Source organism: Schistocerca americana, chromosome 1 (genome assembly GCF_021461395.2).
Source record: "Schistocerca americana isolate TAMUIC-IGC-003095 chromosome 1, iqSchAmer2.1, whole genome shotgun sequence".
Taxonomy (NCBI): Eukaryota; Metazoa; Arthropoda; class Insecta; order Orthoptera; family Acrididae; genus Schistocerca; species Schistocerca americana.
Genome location: NC_060119.1, coordinates 1,104,013,255 through 1,104,031,959, shown reverse-complemented (window position 1 = coordinate 1,104,031,959; position 18,705 = coordinate 1,104,013,255). Strand labels below are relative to the sequence as shown.

Genomic DNA, 18,705 nt, shown 5'->3' with positions numbered 1-18,705 from the left:
AGTATTTGTATGGAGACTACTCTATGTATGGAAATGAAATATGGATGATGACTAGTTTAGACAAGAAGAGATTAGAAGGTTTTGAATTGCTGAAGATTAAATGGGTTGATCACATGACTAATGAGGAGGTACTGAATAGATTTGAAGAGAAGAGGAATTTTTGGCACAATACGACTAGAAGAAGGTATCAGTTTTTAGGATACATTCTGAGGACATCAAGGGATCACCAGTTTAGTACTGGAGGGATGTGTGGAGAGTAAAAATCATAGAGGGAGACCAAGAGACGAAAACAGTAAGCATATTCAGACGGATGTAGTTTTCAGTAGATATTCAGAGATGATGAGGCTTGCTCAGTATAGAGTAGCAAGGAGAGCTGCATCAAACCAGTCTCTGGACTGAAGAGCACAACAACAACAACAACAGATAAAAGCATTTCTCTGTCAGTTTTAACATTTGAATGATTATGTACAGCAATAAGTATGATTATAATAATGAATTTTAATATTCTTAACTTTAAATTATAGTGCATTGGCTACGTTGATACTTATTGAAAATAAAAAGTGTTCAGCAATTCTGTTACGAGCTCCATCTTCAGTTTTGTAAGCAATGTTCACTAGATATGCTACAGTTTTGTTTATCAGTCCTAGATAGTTTCCCATAGGTTCAGGATTATTCAGTTTTAGTGAATATAATTTCCATCTCAGTTATGTAGTGCGAAATATGCTGTCCTTTGGGGAATACTGTTTTCTAAGGTCTTCCTGTAGTGTTTTTGGATTTGTCAAATATTAGTATATGCTATTACTGTTCATTACAATTGGAGAGTAAAATTTTTGTTTGTGCCTTACCTTGACATAATATACTGATACATGTCTCTTTATCAGCAAATGATGCATCTTTGCCAGCTTCCATCATGAGACGCTCGATTACAGTCCACAAATCAGAATCTGTTAAAATCATTTTCATTTGGTTTGAAAGGAAGTATAATTCACTCAGTTTAGTTTCTCAGTTCTGTGTCTGTTCTCCATCATATCTGTAAATTTAATTGTCTTACTGTTGTTAAGAGAACATGTTTTCTTTTCTATGAGATTCATGAACACAGCTCAGTGTCAGTTAATGTTTTCCAAATGCGTTGCACCAAAATTATACAGTAGGTATTGGCAAATGTTTTACCTTAGAGATTGCTTTAGTGTCATTTAAATAATTATGTATGTTGTGTTATATGTTTTCACTATTCCTGCTTGTATCATAATGTCAAAAATACACTTTTTTTTCTTGGTAGAACATTGTGTATATGTTAGCTTTTATTCCATTGTAGGTAAGCAGTGTGTGTTAGAATTTATTGTTTCTTAATTTTGTAATTAAATTAATATTTCCTGTCGATATCCATTGCTTCAGTTTCCTTATAATTAGTGAGTTATTATAATTTTTAATTGGTAGAGTATTTATCTTTTTTTACTTGCAAATTACTGACTAAATGCTTAAATTTTATCAATCTTTCATTTTTTGATCATTAATAATATGCTCATTTTTATAGACTATAATTGCTTTTTACATTTTCTTGTGTTGTCATTTAATTGAAGGATTAATGTTTTGTCATAAGAAATCAATATTTTTGGCTGAAGATATTAATGCACATTATAAAATTCCAGAGTTGTATTTCATTTCTGGAGATGTGTAGGGCTAAAATAAGTATTGCACAAGATATTTATGATTTCCTTCTTTGGAAACAAAATGATACAAAACACACACACACATACACACACACACACACACACACACACACACAGACATACATACATAAACACATACATATTGCCCTAGCTGACTACGTCATTTGGTGCTGCAGCCGAATTGTTGGAGGTTAGGGTTTTGTTGGATGGAGAAGGTAAGTGTAGAAAGGTGGCAGCACTGTGGAGGGAACAGTGGAAGAAAGAGGAGCTAATGGCCGGAATGCAAAGACTGCAAGGGATGTGATAGAAATGTGGCACTGCTGATCTAGCTCACTCTGGCACTACATGAGTGAATCATATGATGAAGTGGAGGACTGGTTAGTGAGGAGGTAGGGGAGGGAGATACAGAACTTGGAAGACAGGGATTGTAGAAAGAAAGGTGTCAGTGTAGATTAATAGGGTGAAATGGGAACCATGGGGACAGACATGGAGTTGGTTGTGGGACGGGCTAGTCAAGACTGGGACAGGAGTATTACAGGTTCAAAGGAATGTTTCAAAGGTAATCCCATCTATGTAATGTGGAGAAGCTGGTATATGGGAGAGGTTGGGAGTGAGGACCAAAGATCCAGATGGTGTGCACTGTGAAATAGCTGTGGATACTGAGCATGTTATACTCAGCAGCACACTCTGCCACTGAATGGTGAACTTTGCTTTTGGCACAATCTGCTCGTATCCATTCTTTCAATTAGATGGCTGGTTGGTGGTGATGCCTTTTTATAAAGCTGCTCAAAAGCTACAGCAGAGTTCATAAATGTTGTGACTGTTTTCACAGGTAGCGCTGCCTCTGATAGTGTAAGATACACCTGTGTCAAAATTGGAATAGGATTTGCTGGACGGTGAACAGGACAAATCTTTTTCTTAGATGTTCCACAGGGATGTAACCCATGAGGATATTTTAGAGATTGGTTGGGTAGCAGAATACAACTTTGGGTGGCAGGGGATGGAGAGAATATTATAGGAATGATGATCATTTCCATACATGGTGCTAAATGGTTGGTATTCTGGTGCAGGATTTGGTTAAGATGTTTAGATGAGTGAATCTGTGGTGAAAAGGGGGGGGGGGGTGCTCCTTTATAGCTGGTTCATGGAGAGTGATTTTAAGATTAAGGGGATGTATGGATGTACCCCTCTGCCCACTCCATGCTGTCAGTTAGCTCCAAGTAGGAACATTGTCTGAGAGCTCAACTATGTTTTGAGTCTTGTTCATACAGCAGCTGGCAGTTCAGCACTTCAGATCTACACTGAGTAACTATCTTTACTCTTTAAATTAGTTGTATTCCATCCAAGAATCATATCAATATTTAAAATACGCATCCAGTTTTGTTAAATATGGTTCATGAACATCAGTAATTATCAATTATAGCACAGTTTGTTCCACATCCATAAATTTAGGTGTATCTCTTGTTTAAATCTATCACTTATGTACAAGAATGCTTTATCCTGAGTGATCTGTCAAAGTATCCATTTGTAGTCACTGGACCTTTTGCTGAAGGCTGGTGCTGATCGAAATGCAGTGGATAACTGTGGTGTGACAGCTCTCCACTTGGCCGCCAGCTGTCGAAAGGTAAATTCAGTTAATCATACATTTTTGTCTTTCAAAGCAGTATGGTACTATTGTTCTTATACAATGTATATAACAATTATTGATACAGTAACTGAACTGATGTCAGAATGTTTTGTAATAAAAAAAGGACTACTTTTTCTATAGCTAAATTAGAACTTGAATTTTCTGTTTAGCTGTTTCTCTACTGAACTTGTTCTAGTCTCTGTTGACACCATCAACTTCTTACTCAGTTTATTCCTATTGTCTCCATTCCCCTCTGTACTTACTGGCCACCTTTTCCACAGAGTTGTGAATGAATTAATCTCATGTATGGAAGTATTGGAACTCTTGACTTTTGGATCCACGTATTTTATATATCATAGTTCATTATTAATGTGAATTAATAGAGGGAAACATTCCACATGGGAAAAATATATCTAAAAACAAAGATGATGTGACTTACCAAATGAAAGCGCTGGCACATCGATAGACACACAAACAAACACAAACATACACACAAAATTCAAGCTTTCGCAACAAACTGTTGCCTCATCAAGAAAGAGGGAAGGAGAGGGAAAGATGAAAGGATATGGGTTTTAAGGGAGAGGGTGAGGATTCATTCCAATCCCGGGAGCGGAAAGACTTACCTTAGGGGGAAAAAAGGACGGGTATGTGTATGTGTATGTGTGTATGTGTGTGTGTGTGTGTGTGTGCGAGTGTATACCCGTCCTTTTTTCCCCCTAAGGTAATTTTTGTTAAATTGACCAAATTGTTGTTTTGGCTCATTGAGATGGGATCTGAACTGTTCAGAAAATTTATCAAGTGTATTCACAGTCTGCTTTGACTGCTGTTCTGTAACTGATTTTAATGTGGCATTGATTTGCTCATCATGACCTTTAGCCTGTTCTATCAGGTTTTCAGGAAACGCTTTCAAAGTGCTATCAATTCATTCTGCCTGGTTCTCAGAAAAAGTTTTTAAAGTATTGTCAGTTTATTGAAATTGCTGGTTCAGATGCTTACACACATCAGATAAAGATATTTTCATGCATTTGCCAAACTTTACCATTACCTGTAATTAGTGTACAATTCTTCAGATACTTCACACACAGTTATTTAACACTGATATTTTACCAAATTTCAACTTATAAAAATGGCTTTTATCATGAGAAATTATTCTGCTTTAGTTGCTATGTTCATGAAAAAAATTGCAATCACCATTCACCGCATTGTTCACACATTGTATTTCAGAACTTAAACCAGTTATGCAACACTTTTATCCACTATTAAAATGAAATTAGGATCATTTATCCTCACTTTCTGAAATGCAGTGCATGAAATACGAAATTCCAAAAGCAATCACCTTACTTTTTACAGCCATGTCTAGTCAGTTCCAGGAAACTCATCAGTCATCAATTAAAGTGCAACCTTCTATTAGTCCTCCAGATTGGTTGTACATGTACAAGAAAATACACAAAAATTACAAAATTGTAGAATTTAGCAGAGATGCTGAGTCACAGATAAGCACGACAAGAAGACTGTCACAAACTGAGCTTTTGGCCAACAAGGCTGTGATGTTCGCCTGCTTTATTTCTTTGTTCATTGTCCTCAGTGTTGACATACTGTGTTGCTATACTGGCTGAAAATCAGGGGGTGGAAGTTCAACACTGACTACTATAAATGATGTAGCCGACAAGTGCACAGTTGCGTTACATAGTTCTTTACTTTCACTGTTCAAGAACCTCCTCCCAATATTACACAGTTATAAGGCCAGTTAACTATTGGCAAATTTTGATAAGCCTCATTAATAGTTTGCAGGCATATTTCAGCATACTGCTACAACAGTTTACCATTGAACAACTATGAGCAGTAAAACTTTACCACACAGTTCACAGTCTTTCAGATAAATTGAACAAACACAGTCATTGTTTTAACACAAGGCCTATTTGTGTTACACTTTCACAGTTAAGTTGATGCATTGTTGTTGTTCTAACCAATACAGGTTTATTGTCTGAAAATTTGACCATGGACCAAAGATTGGGCCCCTATATATCATCACAATAACAGGCACTGAAACTACACACTGTTCAATGTTTAATTTACAGAAATTTCAATTAAAACATACCCCATCCAATTAACTGAATACATCAAAAATTTCCATCTTTTTAACAGTTTCTCCTACCTCGAGGGTTATGCTGAATTATTTGTTTAAATCATGAAATTAACAGATGTAGTCATGCAAACAATACTTTTGACAAAACTGGTAATTACTTTGGAATAAATTGAGGGCTGACTTTGCTAACATGTTTTCAAATAGAGCCAAATAAATACTTAAAGAATGCTAGTGTTTTGTCTTCCAAATGTTAATAATTAGTACAGAATTTATACTTGTTTATAACTCAATGATAGAATTTGAGTTATGAAACAATTACTGATTTCACCCTATAACAAAAGATACAAACTAGGAATAGTCCAAATAAATTAGAAAATCAGTTACATATATAAATAAAAGCACAAAATTAGATCTGGTGTTATATTCTTTAAAACTGAGGGCCAACCTTTCTCTTTTATGAAAATGGAGATTATACCCATGTATGGTAACAGTAACTATTCAAGAATAAAAAAAATGAATTTTAGGGAGTCAGATGGCAAACCAAGAGAGGAAGTAAAAAGACCCCAGCTTGCTTCATCACATCACCCCCCTCATTGGATTTACCAGATAGATATTGCAAATAGCTACTGGGCAATTCAGTGACTACAAGTGACCCCAGAAGATGGGTTAAAAATCTGTGCACAAAAAATATTACATAAGAAATCATTTCAAAACTGCAGTACTTATGTTTTTTCAGATTTATACTTACATGAACTGGCCATATGAAAATCCTCATACAAAATATTTATACACAGTGTAGTGTACGGTGGCACAAAATATCCGCAAGTTATACTTAATAAAAATTTAGGCATCTTCATCATAAGTGATGTCCTTTTAGGGTTTACAAAGATTACATTCAAAGATACATATCACTATATACAAGTCCTGTCTTGCTTAAAAAAATAAATCCTCATGAATTGCAAAAAGTTAAATTACACTGCACATTGTAGTTCATTTTTAGACAGAAAATTTCACTTGTTCAATGTTTAATATTTTTCACAAGCACTTTCACACTTTTAATGAGCTTTTACACATTTTCTCACCAAGTTGTCCACACCTTTAACAGGTCAAAATTGGCAGTTAGTAAGAAAATGCACTGCTATCAGTTCCCTTGGAGGCGGTTCTCCTCCACCACAGAACAGGAAAAAATGAGACAAATTACCCTACTATAGTACACTTACTTTTACTTCTAACTAAGTCAAAGAAAAATGTTTCACACTAAAAATGATAGTCATTACTTTATAAATAGATGCATTACACAGTTCTCATAACATCACAATAATTGTCACTAAAATTGACTATAGTACAAAAGGTGTGGACTAGAAGAAATTTTAAAATCAAGTGCACATTACACTACAAAACATGACTCTAGGTCATAACTCTGTCTGAAACTGGTTCAACTAGAAAGACTTTTGCTTCTTTCCCACTTGCAAAATAGCAAAAACTCAAGATTGTCAGTAGAATAATTTACTAATCATTACATTATGAAAAAAGAATATTGTCACCATCACATAACTTAATTACTAGTCAACTCAAAATTAAGGGGATGGAAGTTGTACCAAATTATTGCCTTACTTCTCCTCTCAACTTGAGTAGTACTCTCATTCAACAAGAAAATTAAATCATCACAAAATGTTACCAAATAGATGACCTGTCAGAAATACTCACATCAGTCTAGCAAGGCAGTTATCATTTAATCAGCAAAATAGAAGTTTTCAGATAATCAATAGGTCGAATGATGCAGCATTATATGACTTGTACCTCACAAAAATATTGCTTTTTCTGTTAAGCTCTCATTCCTAGCTGCAGTGTCATGAATTGCACAATATACACAGTACCCAACGTCGCCTAGTTCAAAAGTTAGATCATTAATCCAGTTATACCACATTTGTTTGTATACAGTCATCTTTTGCATTAATCATGTCTGTCAGCTCCATTGTTTTACTTTCCTTTCTTACCTTATTAACTACTGGAGTGCATTCTCAAAAAAATATCCCTATTGTAGAGACAGGCTCCCTAACCATTAAGACCCTAAAATTGTTCATTATTTTATTATTTCATTATTGTTTCATTATCTAATAAATTTACACTTGCTCTCCTTATCCAAAGCAAAATTGATTCTACTGAAAAACACTCCACAGTCATAGATCCTTATGCTAAGGTGAACTTAACTCTCATTAGCGATCAGACAAAATTATCTGTTGGGAAAACTAGTATTTCACTGTACCCCATCAAATTGCTTAAGATTCTAGCCTGAAGCACTTTATACATATAAATCTTGCTTATTCTTTCTACACGCATTACTCCAGGCAACTATGTTAAATGTTGTAATTCGGTAATGTTATAAAAGGCTATACCATGACACAGATAGATTGTTATCTCCATATACTGATTGCACAGAATACAAACACTTCTATTATACCATAATTAATATTAAGATCTAGTATCCAAGATGGTTTTTGCTGCATATTGCCTGTGCTGCTGCACCAAATTCTAGTAATTTCACACATGATCTGATTACTTCAGGTATTAATTATAGTTTTTAGGTAACCTGCTGAAACTCCTGAGCTAGCAGGCCAGAGTGGGTTAGGTTGTGGAAAGGGGCCAAAATGGGGTTGCTGTCAGTTGCACTCAACATACAAACTTTATTTGTCCGCAAACAATATTACACAAGGATGCAAAATACTCAAAGTTGTAATGGATCTCCTTTGATTAACTTTAGATCGGCTGAAGGCCACACTCAAAATCCCAGACCCAAGGCCTAAGTAAGAAACTGACATAGAAGGTTCTTCTGGAGGTGTCACCCAAAAATAATTTCTAAATTTTCAATTTAAACGGGCTGAAGGCCTTAGCACTTTAATTTTAATGGAACTCCGCTAGAGGCCGTATATTAAGCAATGAGAAGTGTTTCAATCCAACGGCAGAAGGCCTTATCTTAAAACAATTGAAGCAAATTCGGCTGAAGGCCCCATACAAACCATCACAATCACGTGCCTTAAGGGCAAGACAAGAACATTAATTTAAGAGGTATGAAAACTGAGCTGAAGGCCACACATCAACACAGTAATTTAATGGCTTAAGCCCTCAAAAGATTTGATCTAAAGTTCATCTGAAGGCCCCCATAAGAACAACAATGTCATACCTTAAGGGCAAGTCAAGAACATTAACGCAGGATATATATAAACTCGGCTGAACCCCATACATCAGCCATATAACTAAAACTCAGACAGGGAAGTTACTATGTAACACACATTGAACGGTGCTCAGAAGTTCCCAGGATTGGCCTGGAATTGTAACACTAACACCCATTTAGGCAAGACAGGCAGCCTGACCAACAATCTCTTAATTGGAAGGCAACTCAACCAACCGACAGCTGACCGACCAATCAACCAAATCAGTTCTGCTCCACGCAACCAGCAAAACAACAACAAGATTTCAATACGATGACATACAGTGAATAAACGTAAACTGTTGAGGCTCAATAGTAAGTTAGATGAGGACTCAACTTTCATGACCAAGATTGGCGAGCAACGAACTTTGTAGCACTCACAGCAGCACCTCACAATCCAACCGCGCATGCACGCCACCAGCGGCTCCAGTCTGACTCCACTCGACAGGGAGGGGGGTTGCTTGGTGCTCCACGCCAACCGACTGACTGGGCTGCTGGTCCATCCATGACTGCTGCTCTGTCACTATTGCACTGCTGGGGCGTCTCCCACTCACTGACTTTCTTCGGACGGACGACATCCTGGTGACACTGGCTCAGACCCAACCATGCAGAGGGAACACAACCGACATCTCTGCACAAGAAGGAAGCGACCCAAATACACATTGTCGATGAGTCCACTGACTGAATGACCAACCAATGGTCGTCCCACTGGTACTGGCTGTGCGGACCTCACTGGGGCGCCGTGCCTGATTTCATTGGTGCTGCAACCAATCTGCTCGTCCTTCTCCAACTGAACTGACTTCCTTCGGAAGGACAACAACCCAGAGACACTGGCTCATACCCAGCCCTGCAGAAGGAACACAATCGATATCTCTGCACAGGAAGGAACCGACCAAAATACACATTGTCGATGAGGCGACCGACCGAATGACCAACCAATGGTCATCTCCACTGGTACTGGCTGTGTGGACCTCACTGGGGCTCTGTCCCCGACTGCACTGCAACTGTGTCCCGACTGCCATGCTGGTCCTTCATCCACTGAACTGACTACCTTCGGACCGACGACATCCTGGAGACACTGGCTCAGACCCAACCATGCAGAGGGAACACAACCAACGCCTCTGCACGGGATGGAACCAACCCAAATGCACGTTGTCAATGAAATGACCAAACGAACAACCAACTTACCTCTTTGATGAAATTCTTTAACTATGGTACCAATTTACTTTCTTCCATCTTCTTCTGATTCCATTACTTATAACTAACGACATAATATACACACAGATAACACTAGAGAAACCTTTTGTAAAATATTTCTGTACTGAAGTATCTTTCTGTAAAAAAATCACATGAAAGATAGGATAAGAGAAGAGAGTGACTGTCTCATGGAACATGAAGAATGAGACAGATAGCTGGGGTAAGCATTATCACCACATAATGAAACCAACGAAGAATACTGAACCAACTACTTGCTTTTAGGTCTTATTTCTGGTTCAGTGCACATTATAGAAAGTTCCTCCTCTCCTTGTATGGGATAAACATTGCCACCCACACCATCATTCAACATCTCACTAGAATTAGAAATTGCACTGCTCTTACTACTATCACTTACATTGCCCTTACCTGTGATTACAGCACATTTATATACAAGTGGTTCTTCATCACTACCTGCTCTAGTGTGAGCCAAAACTGGAGCATTATCTAGTTTAAACAGTGTGATCCAGAATTAATATCATCTCTTCCATTTCTTTTACTTGAATTCCTCCATTACCATTTCCATGCCCATTCTGCTGTAATTAATCTTGTTCATCATTTTTACCTGAAATTATCTCCCTGATTCATTATGGTCATCAAAATTCCTCCAATGATCTTCCACCGAGGACGTCACCCTCTCCACTTTATCAGCATAATTCAAGAAATCACTAATATTACCAATAGGGGCAGGTACAAGCAATTCACTAACTTTCTGAGGCAACTTAGTTTCTAAACCCATAATTATTGATTCACTACCTTGCACTTTGTCCATATATTTCAGTTTGTTTATCCAAGGCTGGCAGAAACCTTTCACAATACCCTTCTTAGAGCCAAATCTCTCTCCTCCCCAAAATTCACTCAAAATTCTCTGCTGCTTCTCTTTGGACCAATATTGTTCTAGAAATGCCTTCTCAAAGCTTTGCCATGCAGTACAGCTATCAACTACCTGAGCTGCCCATCCATAAGCATCCCCTTTCAAAAAACCTCTCACAAATGATATTGTCTCTTTGTCATTCCATGTTTCAGGCAAATCATTAAATTCCCTAATGAAATCCAGTGGATGAACTTCCTCATATGGTTCAAAAATATTAAATTTCTTATAACTAACAAATGAAGGACTTTTTAGTACACTACATACTCTATGCTTTAGATTTTGTACCTCTTCCATCTTTTTTCCTATTTTAGATAATTTTGAATCTACATTGTTATTTACTTTTACCAGTTTTTCCTCTACCACTACTGCACACACGATTTCTACCTCTGTTTCAAAATCATTTTCAATTTGATTGATTTGGTTCTCAAATTTACACATTCCACATCATTACAAAGTATCGTATTCATGATCTATGGAACAAGTACTAATCTAATCTAACATAATCTTAACCCTATTTTCAGTACAAAATTTCCTGGCTGCTTTGACTTCATCTTTACACTGTTTTTCAAAAGCCTCCACTCTCCTACTATAGTCATCACAAAGTTTTATTTCTCTATTATACACATTTATTATTCATAAATGTTAATTTCTCATTAGTATTCTGCTCTACTTTCTTTATATTCTGATCGCAATTTTTAACTGGCACCTGAACCTTCTTACTTGATTCTGAGAGATTAGAGCTGACTACCTTAATCTCCTTTTTAATTTCTTTCTTCAGTTCATCCTTTAAGCTAACCACGTCAGTTCTAATGCTGTCAGTTTTCTTTTCCACCCTGCTAATGTCTTTTTTCATACTACTAATCTCTTCTTTCGTACACATACTACTCATAATTTGCCTTAATATCACTTCCAGTTTTCCATCTGTCATAAACTGTTGCACTTGCTGTCTTTCGCTGCTAGCTTCCTCCCCCTTAAACGATTTCATCCATTTTGATCCCATCACCACACAATATAGATGACGTTTTTATCATTCCACCTACAATAGGACTTTCATCCCCATCATTGAAAGTTACATTCATGTCTGATTTATAGCCACTATTGTTTACAGAACCAGTTCCACTTAGGTCTTTCTGTTCATTTAAAAACTTAACCTCTACAGCTTTGTTCTCAGTTGCACTGTCTTGTTCTTTAAGGCCACTCATTATGTATCACTTAATATAAAATGGCTTTTGCTATGAAGTTGTCTTATTCTTATTCACTTTTCCTCTTCTTCTTCTTCTTCTTCTTCTGCTGCTGCTGCTGCTGTGGTTGTCATCTTGACTCGTTGTCTGCACAGCTGCTGCAGGTACAAGTTGTAACTTTCTTGGGGAGACATCTTGTTTATCCCAGTTGTTTGTGCTGATTGGCTGCTTCTGTACTCAGTGGCTGCTTCCATAGAACCCGCTCACTGATTGGCTGCTGTCCTACTGTGGCCTTGAACCCCAAGTGCTGATTGGCTGTTGTATCTCCTTCAAATCATTGCACTGTACACTGCCCTTGGGTTCACAGGTTCAAAGTTCATGAGTCCTAGTTTATTGTGCCCACAAACAATATTCCTCAACAACAAGGGCACCATATGTGACGTTTGCCTGCTACATTTCTTTGTTGATGGTCCTCGGTGTCGACATACTGCATTGTGATACTGGCTGAAAAATGGGGTGGAGGGGAGGGGGGTGTTCAACACGGACTACTATAAATGATGTAGCTGACAGGTGCACAGTTGCAATTCATAGTTCTTTACTTTCACTGTTTACAACCCCCCCCCCCCCCCCCCCCCTCCCAATATTACATAGCTATATGGCCAGTTAAGTATTGACAAATTTTGGTAAGCCTCATTAATAGTTTGCAGGCATACGTCAGCATACTGCTACAATAGTTTACCATTGAACATCAAGTAAAACCCAACCACACAGTCCACAGTCTTTCAAATAAATTGAACTGACACCATCGTTGTTTTAACACAAGGCCTATTTTGGTTACACTTTCACAGTTAAGTTGATGCATTGTTGTTGTTCTAACCAATACAGGTTTCTTGTCTGAAAATCAACCATGGACTGACTGTCTCGGGACCAAAAATTGGGCCCTTATATATCATCACAATAATAGGCAGTGAAACTACACATTGTTCAATGTTTAATTTACAGAAATTACAATTAAAATGTACCTCATTCAATTATCTGAATACATAACAAAATTTCCGTCTTTTTAAGAGTTTCTCCTACCACAAGGGTTATGCTGAATTATTTGTTTAATCATGAAATTAACAGATATAGTTATGCAGACAATACTTTTGACAAAACTGGTAATTACTTTGGAATAAATCAAGGGCTAACTTTGCTAACATGTTTTCAAATCAAGCCAAATTAATGCTTAAAGAATGCCAGTGTTTTGTCTTCCAAATGTTTCTAATTAGTACAGAATTTATATTTGTTTATAACTCAACAATAGAATTTGAGTTACGCAACAATTACTGATTTCGCCCTATAGCAAAAGATACTAACTAGGACTAGTCAAAATAGATTAGAAAATCAATTACATACATAAAACTAAGCACAAAATTATATCTGGTGCTATATTCTTTAAAAGTGAGGGGCAACCTTTACCTTTTATGAACATGCAGATTATACTCTCGTATGTTAACATTAATTAGTCAAGAATAAAAAAAATGAATTTTAAGGAGTCGGATGGCAAAACAAGAGAGGAATTAAAAAGATCCCAGCCTGCTTCATCACAAGGCCATTGTCGAAAATAGACAACACACACACACACACACACACACACACACAGAGACACACACACACACACACACACACACGGCGACAGTCTTTGGTAGCTGAAATGAGACTGTGAGCAACAGTGCACAATTGGAGAGGCAACTGTGTAGGAGTAATGAAGAAGATGGGCCACAGAGGGGGAGGGATAGAACGGTAAGAGGGGGGTGCAGTCGGGAGGTTAGATTAGGGTGGGTGGTGGGGGGAGGGGTGGGGAGAGCAAAGTAAAAAGACTGAGTGCATTGGTGTAATAGAGAACCTTGTAGTGCTACAAGGGGAACAGGGAAGGGTTTAGATGGGTAAGGACAATGAAGACTGAGGCCAGGAGCGTTATGGGAATGTAGGATATAATTCAGGGAGAGTTATCACCTGTGCAATTCAGAAAAGCTAAGTAGAATATTTTACATTTTGTTGAGATTTAAATAATCAATTAATTTTGGATAATTTTTTATAGTGAAAGTAGATAAATAAGCATGATATAAAAATTATGGGTCCACAAACATCAAACTAAACCAATGGATTCACATTGAGAAAAAATGCATTATCAATATTAGAAAATATTAAAAGGGCAACAGATGTATCATGTTGTATGATTCATTACAGCTGTATTCCCATCTACTATACTCCAGACTCACTCATGTGTAGTCATCTCATAGCATTCACCAGCAAAAGACCCCCAAAAATCCTCTCCATGCTCTCAGTGAGCCACATGACCAGCTGCTCTAGTCATAGTCCATATACAACCAACCACATTTCATTACAAACAGTCATTTATGCTTAACATTTTAAATATATCCACCAAAAATCATTTTGCATAAATACTTAAATATTCTTTCACTCCATTCATAATGTGTGTAAAATTCTTTTTCTTAATTTTTTTGAGATAATTACATCACCAGTTTTGGCACACACTATTCAAGACCCTTTCTTTATTTACTCCTGTCATTTCCACACTGTATTACTCAAATGATATATTTTATAATACTAGTTTCCAACTTTTCATACAAGAAACATGTAATCAGATAATATCATAACCACCAATGCAGAATTCTGTTTCTCAGCAGATTATTTGTGTTGGCACATAGCATTAATATTTATGTTTTTTTGTTAAAACAAACTTAGTTTACGCTGATGTTGATGTATGTATTATTTTTCAAGTCTCGTACATTCACAGTTGTGATTTTAATAGCATTGACAATATATTGCACTGGTGCTTATACTCGTATTTCCAAATCAGTTTCCTCTTGTCAGAAAATTCTTGGCAAAATTCCACACAGTACACATGTTCAACAGGTGACAGGGTGCTGTAGCTGTGACATTTATGTTATTATGCGACACTGTCACTTGTTATCGTACAAAGTGTGTAGATGACCGTGAGGGTCTCTCATTCTGTCCTTAGGCCTTAGGAGCACATGTAACAAATTGCTCTGTCCTATTGGGGTATTTATGAGGTGGAATCCAAAGTTTTTGGGACTGGTGCTGCCATCTGGAAAGTAGGAGTAGTAGAACTTGCACCAACAGGTGGCGAGAGCTGCATATCCGATGAGTCGCCATGCCGAGTGGCATTCAGCTGGGAGGATGTGTTGTGCGTCCACAGTAATTTCTGTAATACTCTGTGTTTGGTGTGTGGCAATTTTATGATGGATTTGCGAACAGAACAGTGCATGTGTATCAAATTCTGCGGAAATCTTGGGAAAAGTGCTATGGAGACCCTTGCAATGATTCAACAAGTGTTTGGAGGACAGAGCATGATCCAGAGACAAAGCAACAATTGTCCCAGTGGAAGAGCCCATGCTCTCCAAGATCCAGAAAAGTGAGACAGGTGAAGAGCAAAGTGAAGAGCATGATCATCATTTTCTCTGATACCTGGGGAATTGTGCACAAAGAATTCATTCCACCCAACCAAACAGTGAATTCCATGTACTACTGTGACGTTTTGCAATGGCTCCATGAAAACGTGCAGCGACGACAGCCTGAACTTTGGCGTCAACGGAACTGGCAGCTGCATCACGGCATTGCACCCTGTCACACATCCTTGCTTACCAGGAACTTTTTGGCAAAAAACAACATGGTGGTTGTACCCCACTCACCGTACTCACCAAATTTGACACTTTGTGACTTCGCGTTATTCCCAAAACTGAAACTCAAGTCGAAAGGCTGTCGGTTCGACATTCTAGAGAGGATTCAAGAAGCATTGCTGGTGGTGATAAACACCCTCAAAGAACAGGACTTCCAGAAAACATTTGACCAGTGGCAGAAGCACTGGGACTGGTGTGTACATGTGGGTTGGGAACTACTTTGTAAGGTTTTCAACAGATGGCAGCATCAGTCCTGAAAATTTTGGATTGCACCTCGTATGCTGATAATCTAAAACATTATGACCACTGATCACCGCAATCATGGATGCTGCCTGGTGGTGTTGTGAGCATGTGATGCCATAACAAAAGTATATAAATGGATCAGACATGGGCAGGGGATCACCCTAGTGAAGATATAGGTTGCAAATTGGAAAATCCATGGAGATAAGTGACTTTCACAAAGGGCAGATTATTGTTACAAAGTGCCTGTGAATGAGTATCTCAAAAACAGTGAAGCTGGTCAAATGTTAATGTGCTACTGTCCTGAGCATCTATGGAAAGACAGAGAAGGACAGTGAAGATATCACTAGGCACTGACTGATTGGTTACCCATGACTCTTCACAGAATATGGGGTTCGGAGACATGTAAAGTAGGGTAGGTAGTGATCTGAGGCATCTCTGCCAAATGAGCACAATGCTGATGCACACAAATGTGTTTTGGAGCACACCCACACAAAAGTGTTTTGGAGCACACCCCTATGTGTTCACGTGTTGTGACACAATTACATCAGTTATGATTGCAGTGGGCACAGTAAAATCAGGATTTGACTGTAGATTAGTGGAAATGTGTTGGCTCTTTGGGTGAATCACATCTTTGCTACACTAGGTCAATGGTTGTCTCCACAAATGCCATCATTGAGTTGAACAATGGCTTGAAATGAGCAATGCACCACAGAAGCAGACTGATGGGAGGAGTATTATGCTATGGGAGACATTCTGCTCCACTTACATGGGACTATGATAGTAATCGAAGAAATGCTGACAGCTGTGAACCACCTGCATCCCTCCATGCTTGACAGCTTGCCCGATGGCGAAACCGTCTTTCAGCAGTATAACTGTTCACGTCTTGGAGCCAGAACCATGATACAGTGGTTTGAGGAGCTTTATAATGAACTCATGTTGATGCCTCAAAGACAAAATCCGCTTGATGGAAATCCTGTGGAACCCACCTGGGTTCCTATCAGGTGCCATCACTGCATACACAAATCAGCGGCCCATTATTTATGCAAATTGCATGAGCTGCGTGTAGATATCTAAAGCCTCATACATCCACAAACCTACCAACAGACTGTCAGATCCCTGATACACAGAAGCAGTGATATATTTCATTCCAAAGATGGGCAAACAATCTATTAAGCAGGAGGTCTTAATGTTTTGGCTCATCAGCATATGGGACAGTACTGTACCTATACCATAGAGGGATCTATCTGTTCCTACTACCAGAGGCAGGCAAGGGGTGCTTGCTGTCAAGTGTGGTACCTGCTTGTGGTAATCTTTCAAAACCTGAAAGCTTGCCGACATCAAGGTGATCATTCAAAACATACACCTTGGAGTCAAAGCTGATTTATTGGCTGAGAGATTTTAGCTACATTTGCAGCGAAGTGGTCATAATAGTTGACCTTACACAGAATTCTTATAGATATTTTACTTTCATGGGTGGCTGCGTGCAGTCTGATCACTGTGAAATAATTTTCCATTCGTCCGAGTACATTACGCCGGATTTTGTGAACCCCAAGTATGTGAATGATGGTTACCTGAAAGAAAGCTTGTACAGGTTGCATTTGAGTCCTTTTGTCACCAGACTCTGCAAAAAGAGTTTGAGGTTGTGAAGGTGGCCCTGTGGAGTCTCACCTGAACCAAGATATCTTCATGACGTGCAGCACAGCTTGGAATGCCTTGAAGTAATTCGTCCATAAAATTTGTAACCAAGATCTCATTTTGGTAAGCAACACACATCATAATACCATGTAGTAATTGATGTACAAAATGCTGGAAAATGGTAGGGGCTGGTGAGATTCCAAAAGGTAACTGGTTGTAATAGTAGAGGTCATACGGTATCTTGAGCATGAGGGAAGGCAGGTGATGCTGTGTCTCAGGGAATTTGAAAATATTCTTATGCAAGCTCAATTTTACTACATAAGGTGGCACAGTCTAATTTTGCAAAGAGTCCTTCTCTGGTTAGTAAGAGGCAAGTTTCCGTTTCAGCTTGTACATTTATCATCTCATGAAATGGAATGAACTTCTAAGGATTGGAGTAATGAAGGTAAATTGTTGACTTCAATTTATTGGGAGTGAAAGAACACTTGTACAACCCATTCTTGACTGCTTGAGATTCTGGGATCTCCACTAGGTCAGCTCAATTTAAGACATCGAAGCATCTTAGAAGCATGCTGCTAGATTTACTACCAGTAGATTCAGTTAACATGCCAATCTTATGGAGATGTTTTGTGAACTTGAATGGGAGTCCCTGGAAGGAAGATGATGTTCTTTTTGTGAAACACTTTTGATAAAGATTAAAGAACAGGTATTTGCATCAGACTGCAAAATTACTACTGCCGCCATTGTACATTTCATGTAGGGCCTGCAAAGACAAGACGAGAGAAATTGGGGCTTGTTCCTAGCCATATGAACACTTGTTTTTCTCTTCCTCCATTTGTGGGTGGAATAGGGAAGGAAATGACTAGTAGTGGTACATGATACCCTCTGGCATACAACATATGGTGGCTTGTGGAGTATGTATATGAAAGTCATCACTAAGCCTCATTGTACCAATGGGCTCAGATACTGTTACCATTGTAAAGGCCCACTGACAATGTGGTATAGCCAGTAACATATTTTCATGAGTGAGTCTGTCTAGTTCTATTTTGAGGGCATCCTTTAGAGCCAGTGGCACCAGATGAAATTTGAAGAAACACAGGGCAGCCATGGTCTTAAGGGTGATTTGAGGTACAAAATCAGTTGTATGCCCTAAACCAGGTGTGAACATTTGAACATATCTAACTCACAAGGCCTTTATGGTGGTGCAATGTCCTTCTATG

General features: G+C 38.2%; 1 protein-coding gene across 1 annotated transcript in view; it reads left to right on the top strand.

Annotated features, from left to right (window-relative positions):
• The window catches only part of LOC124596603 (putative ankyrin repeat protein RF_0381), a 228,725-nt gene that overhangs the window by 64,382 nt on the left and 145,638 nt on the right, over positions 1-18,705 (top strand). Inside the window, exon 5 of the mRNA XM_047135813.1 lies at positions 3,202-3,294. Within this exon, the coding sequence (XP_046991769.1) occupies positions 3,202-3,294 (93 nt within the window). The remainder of the gene's footprint in view (positions 1-3,201; positions 3,295-18,705) is intronic.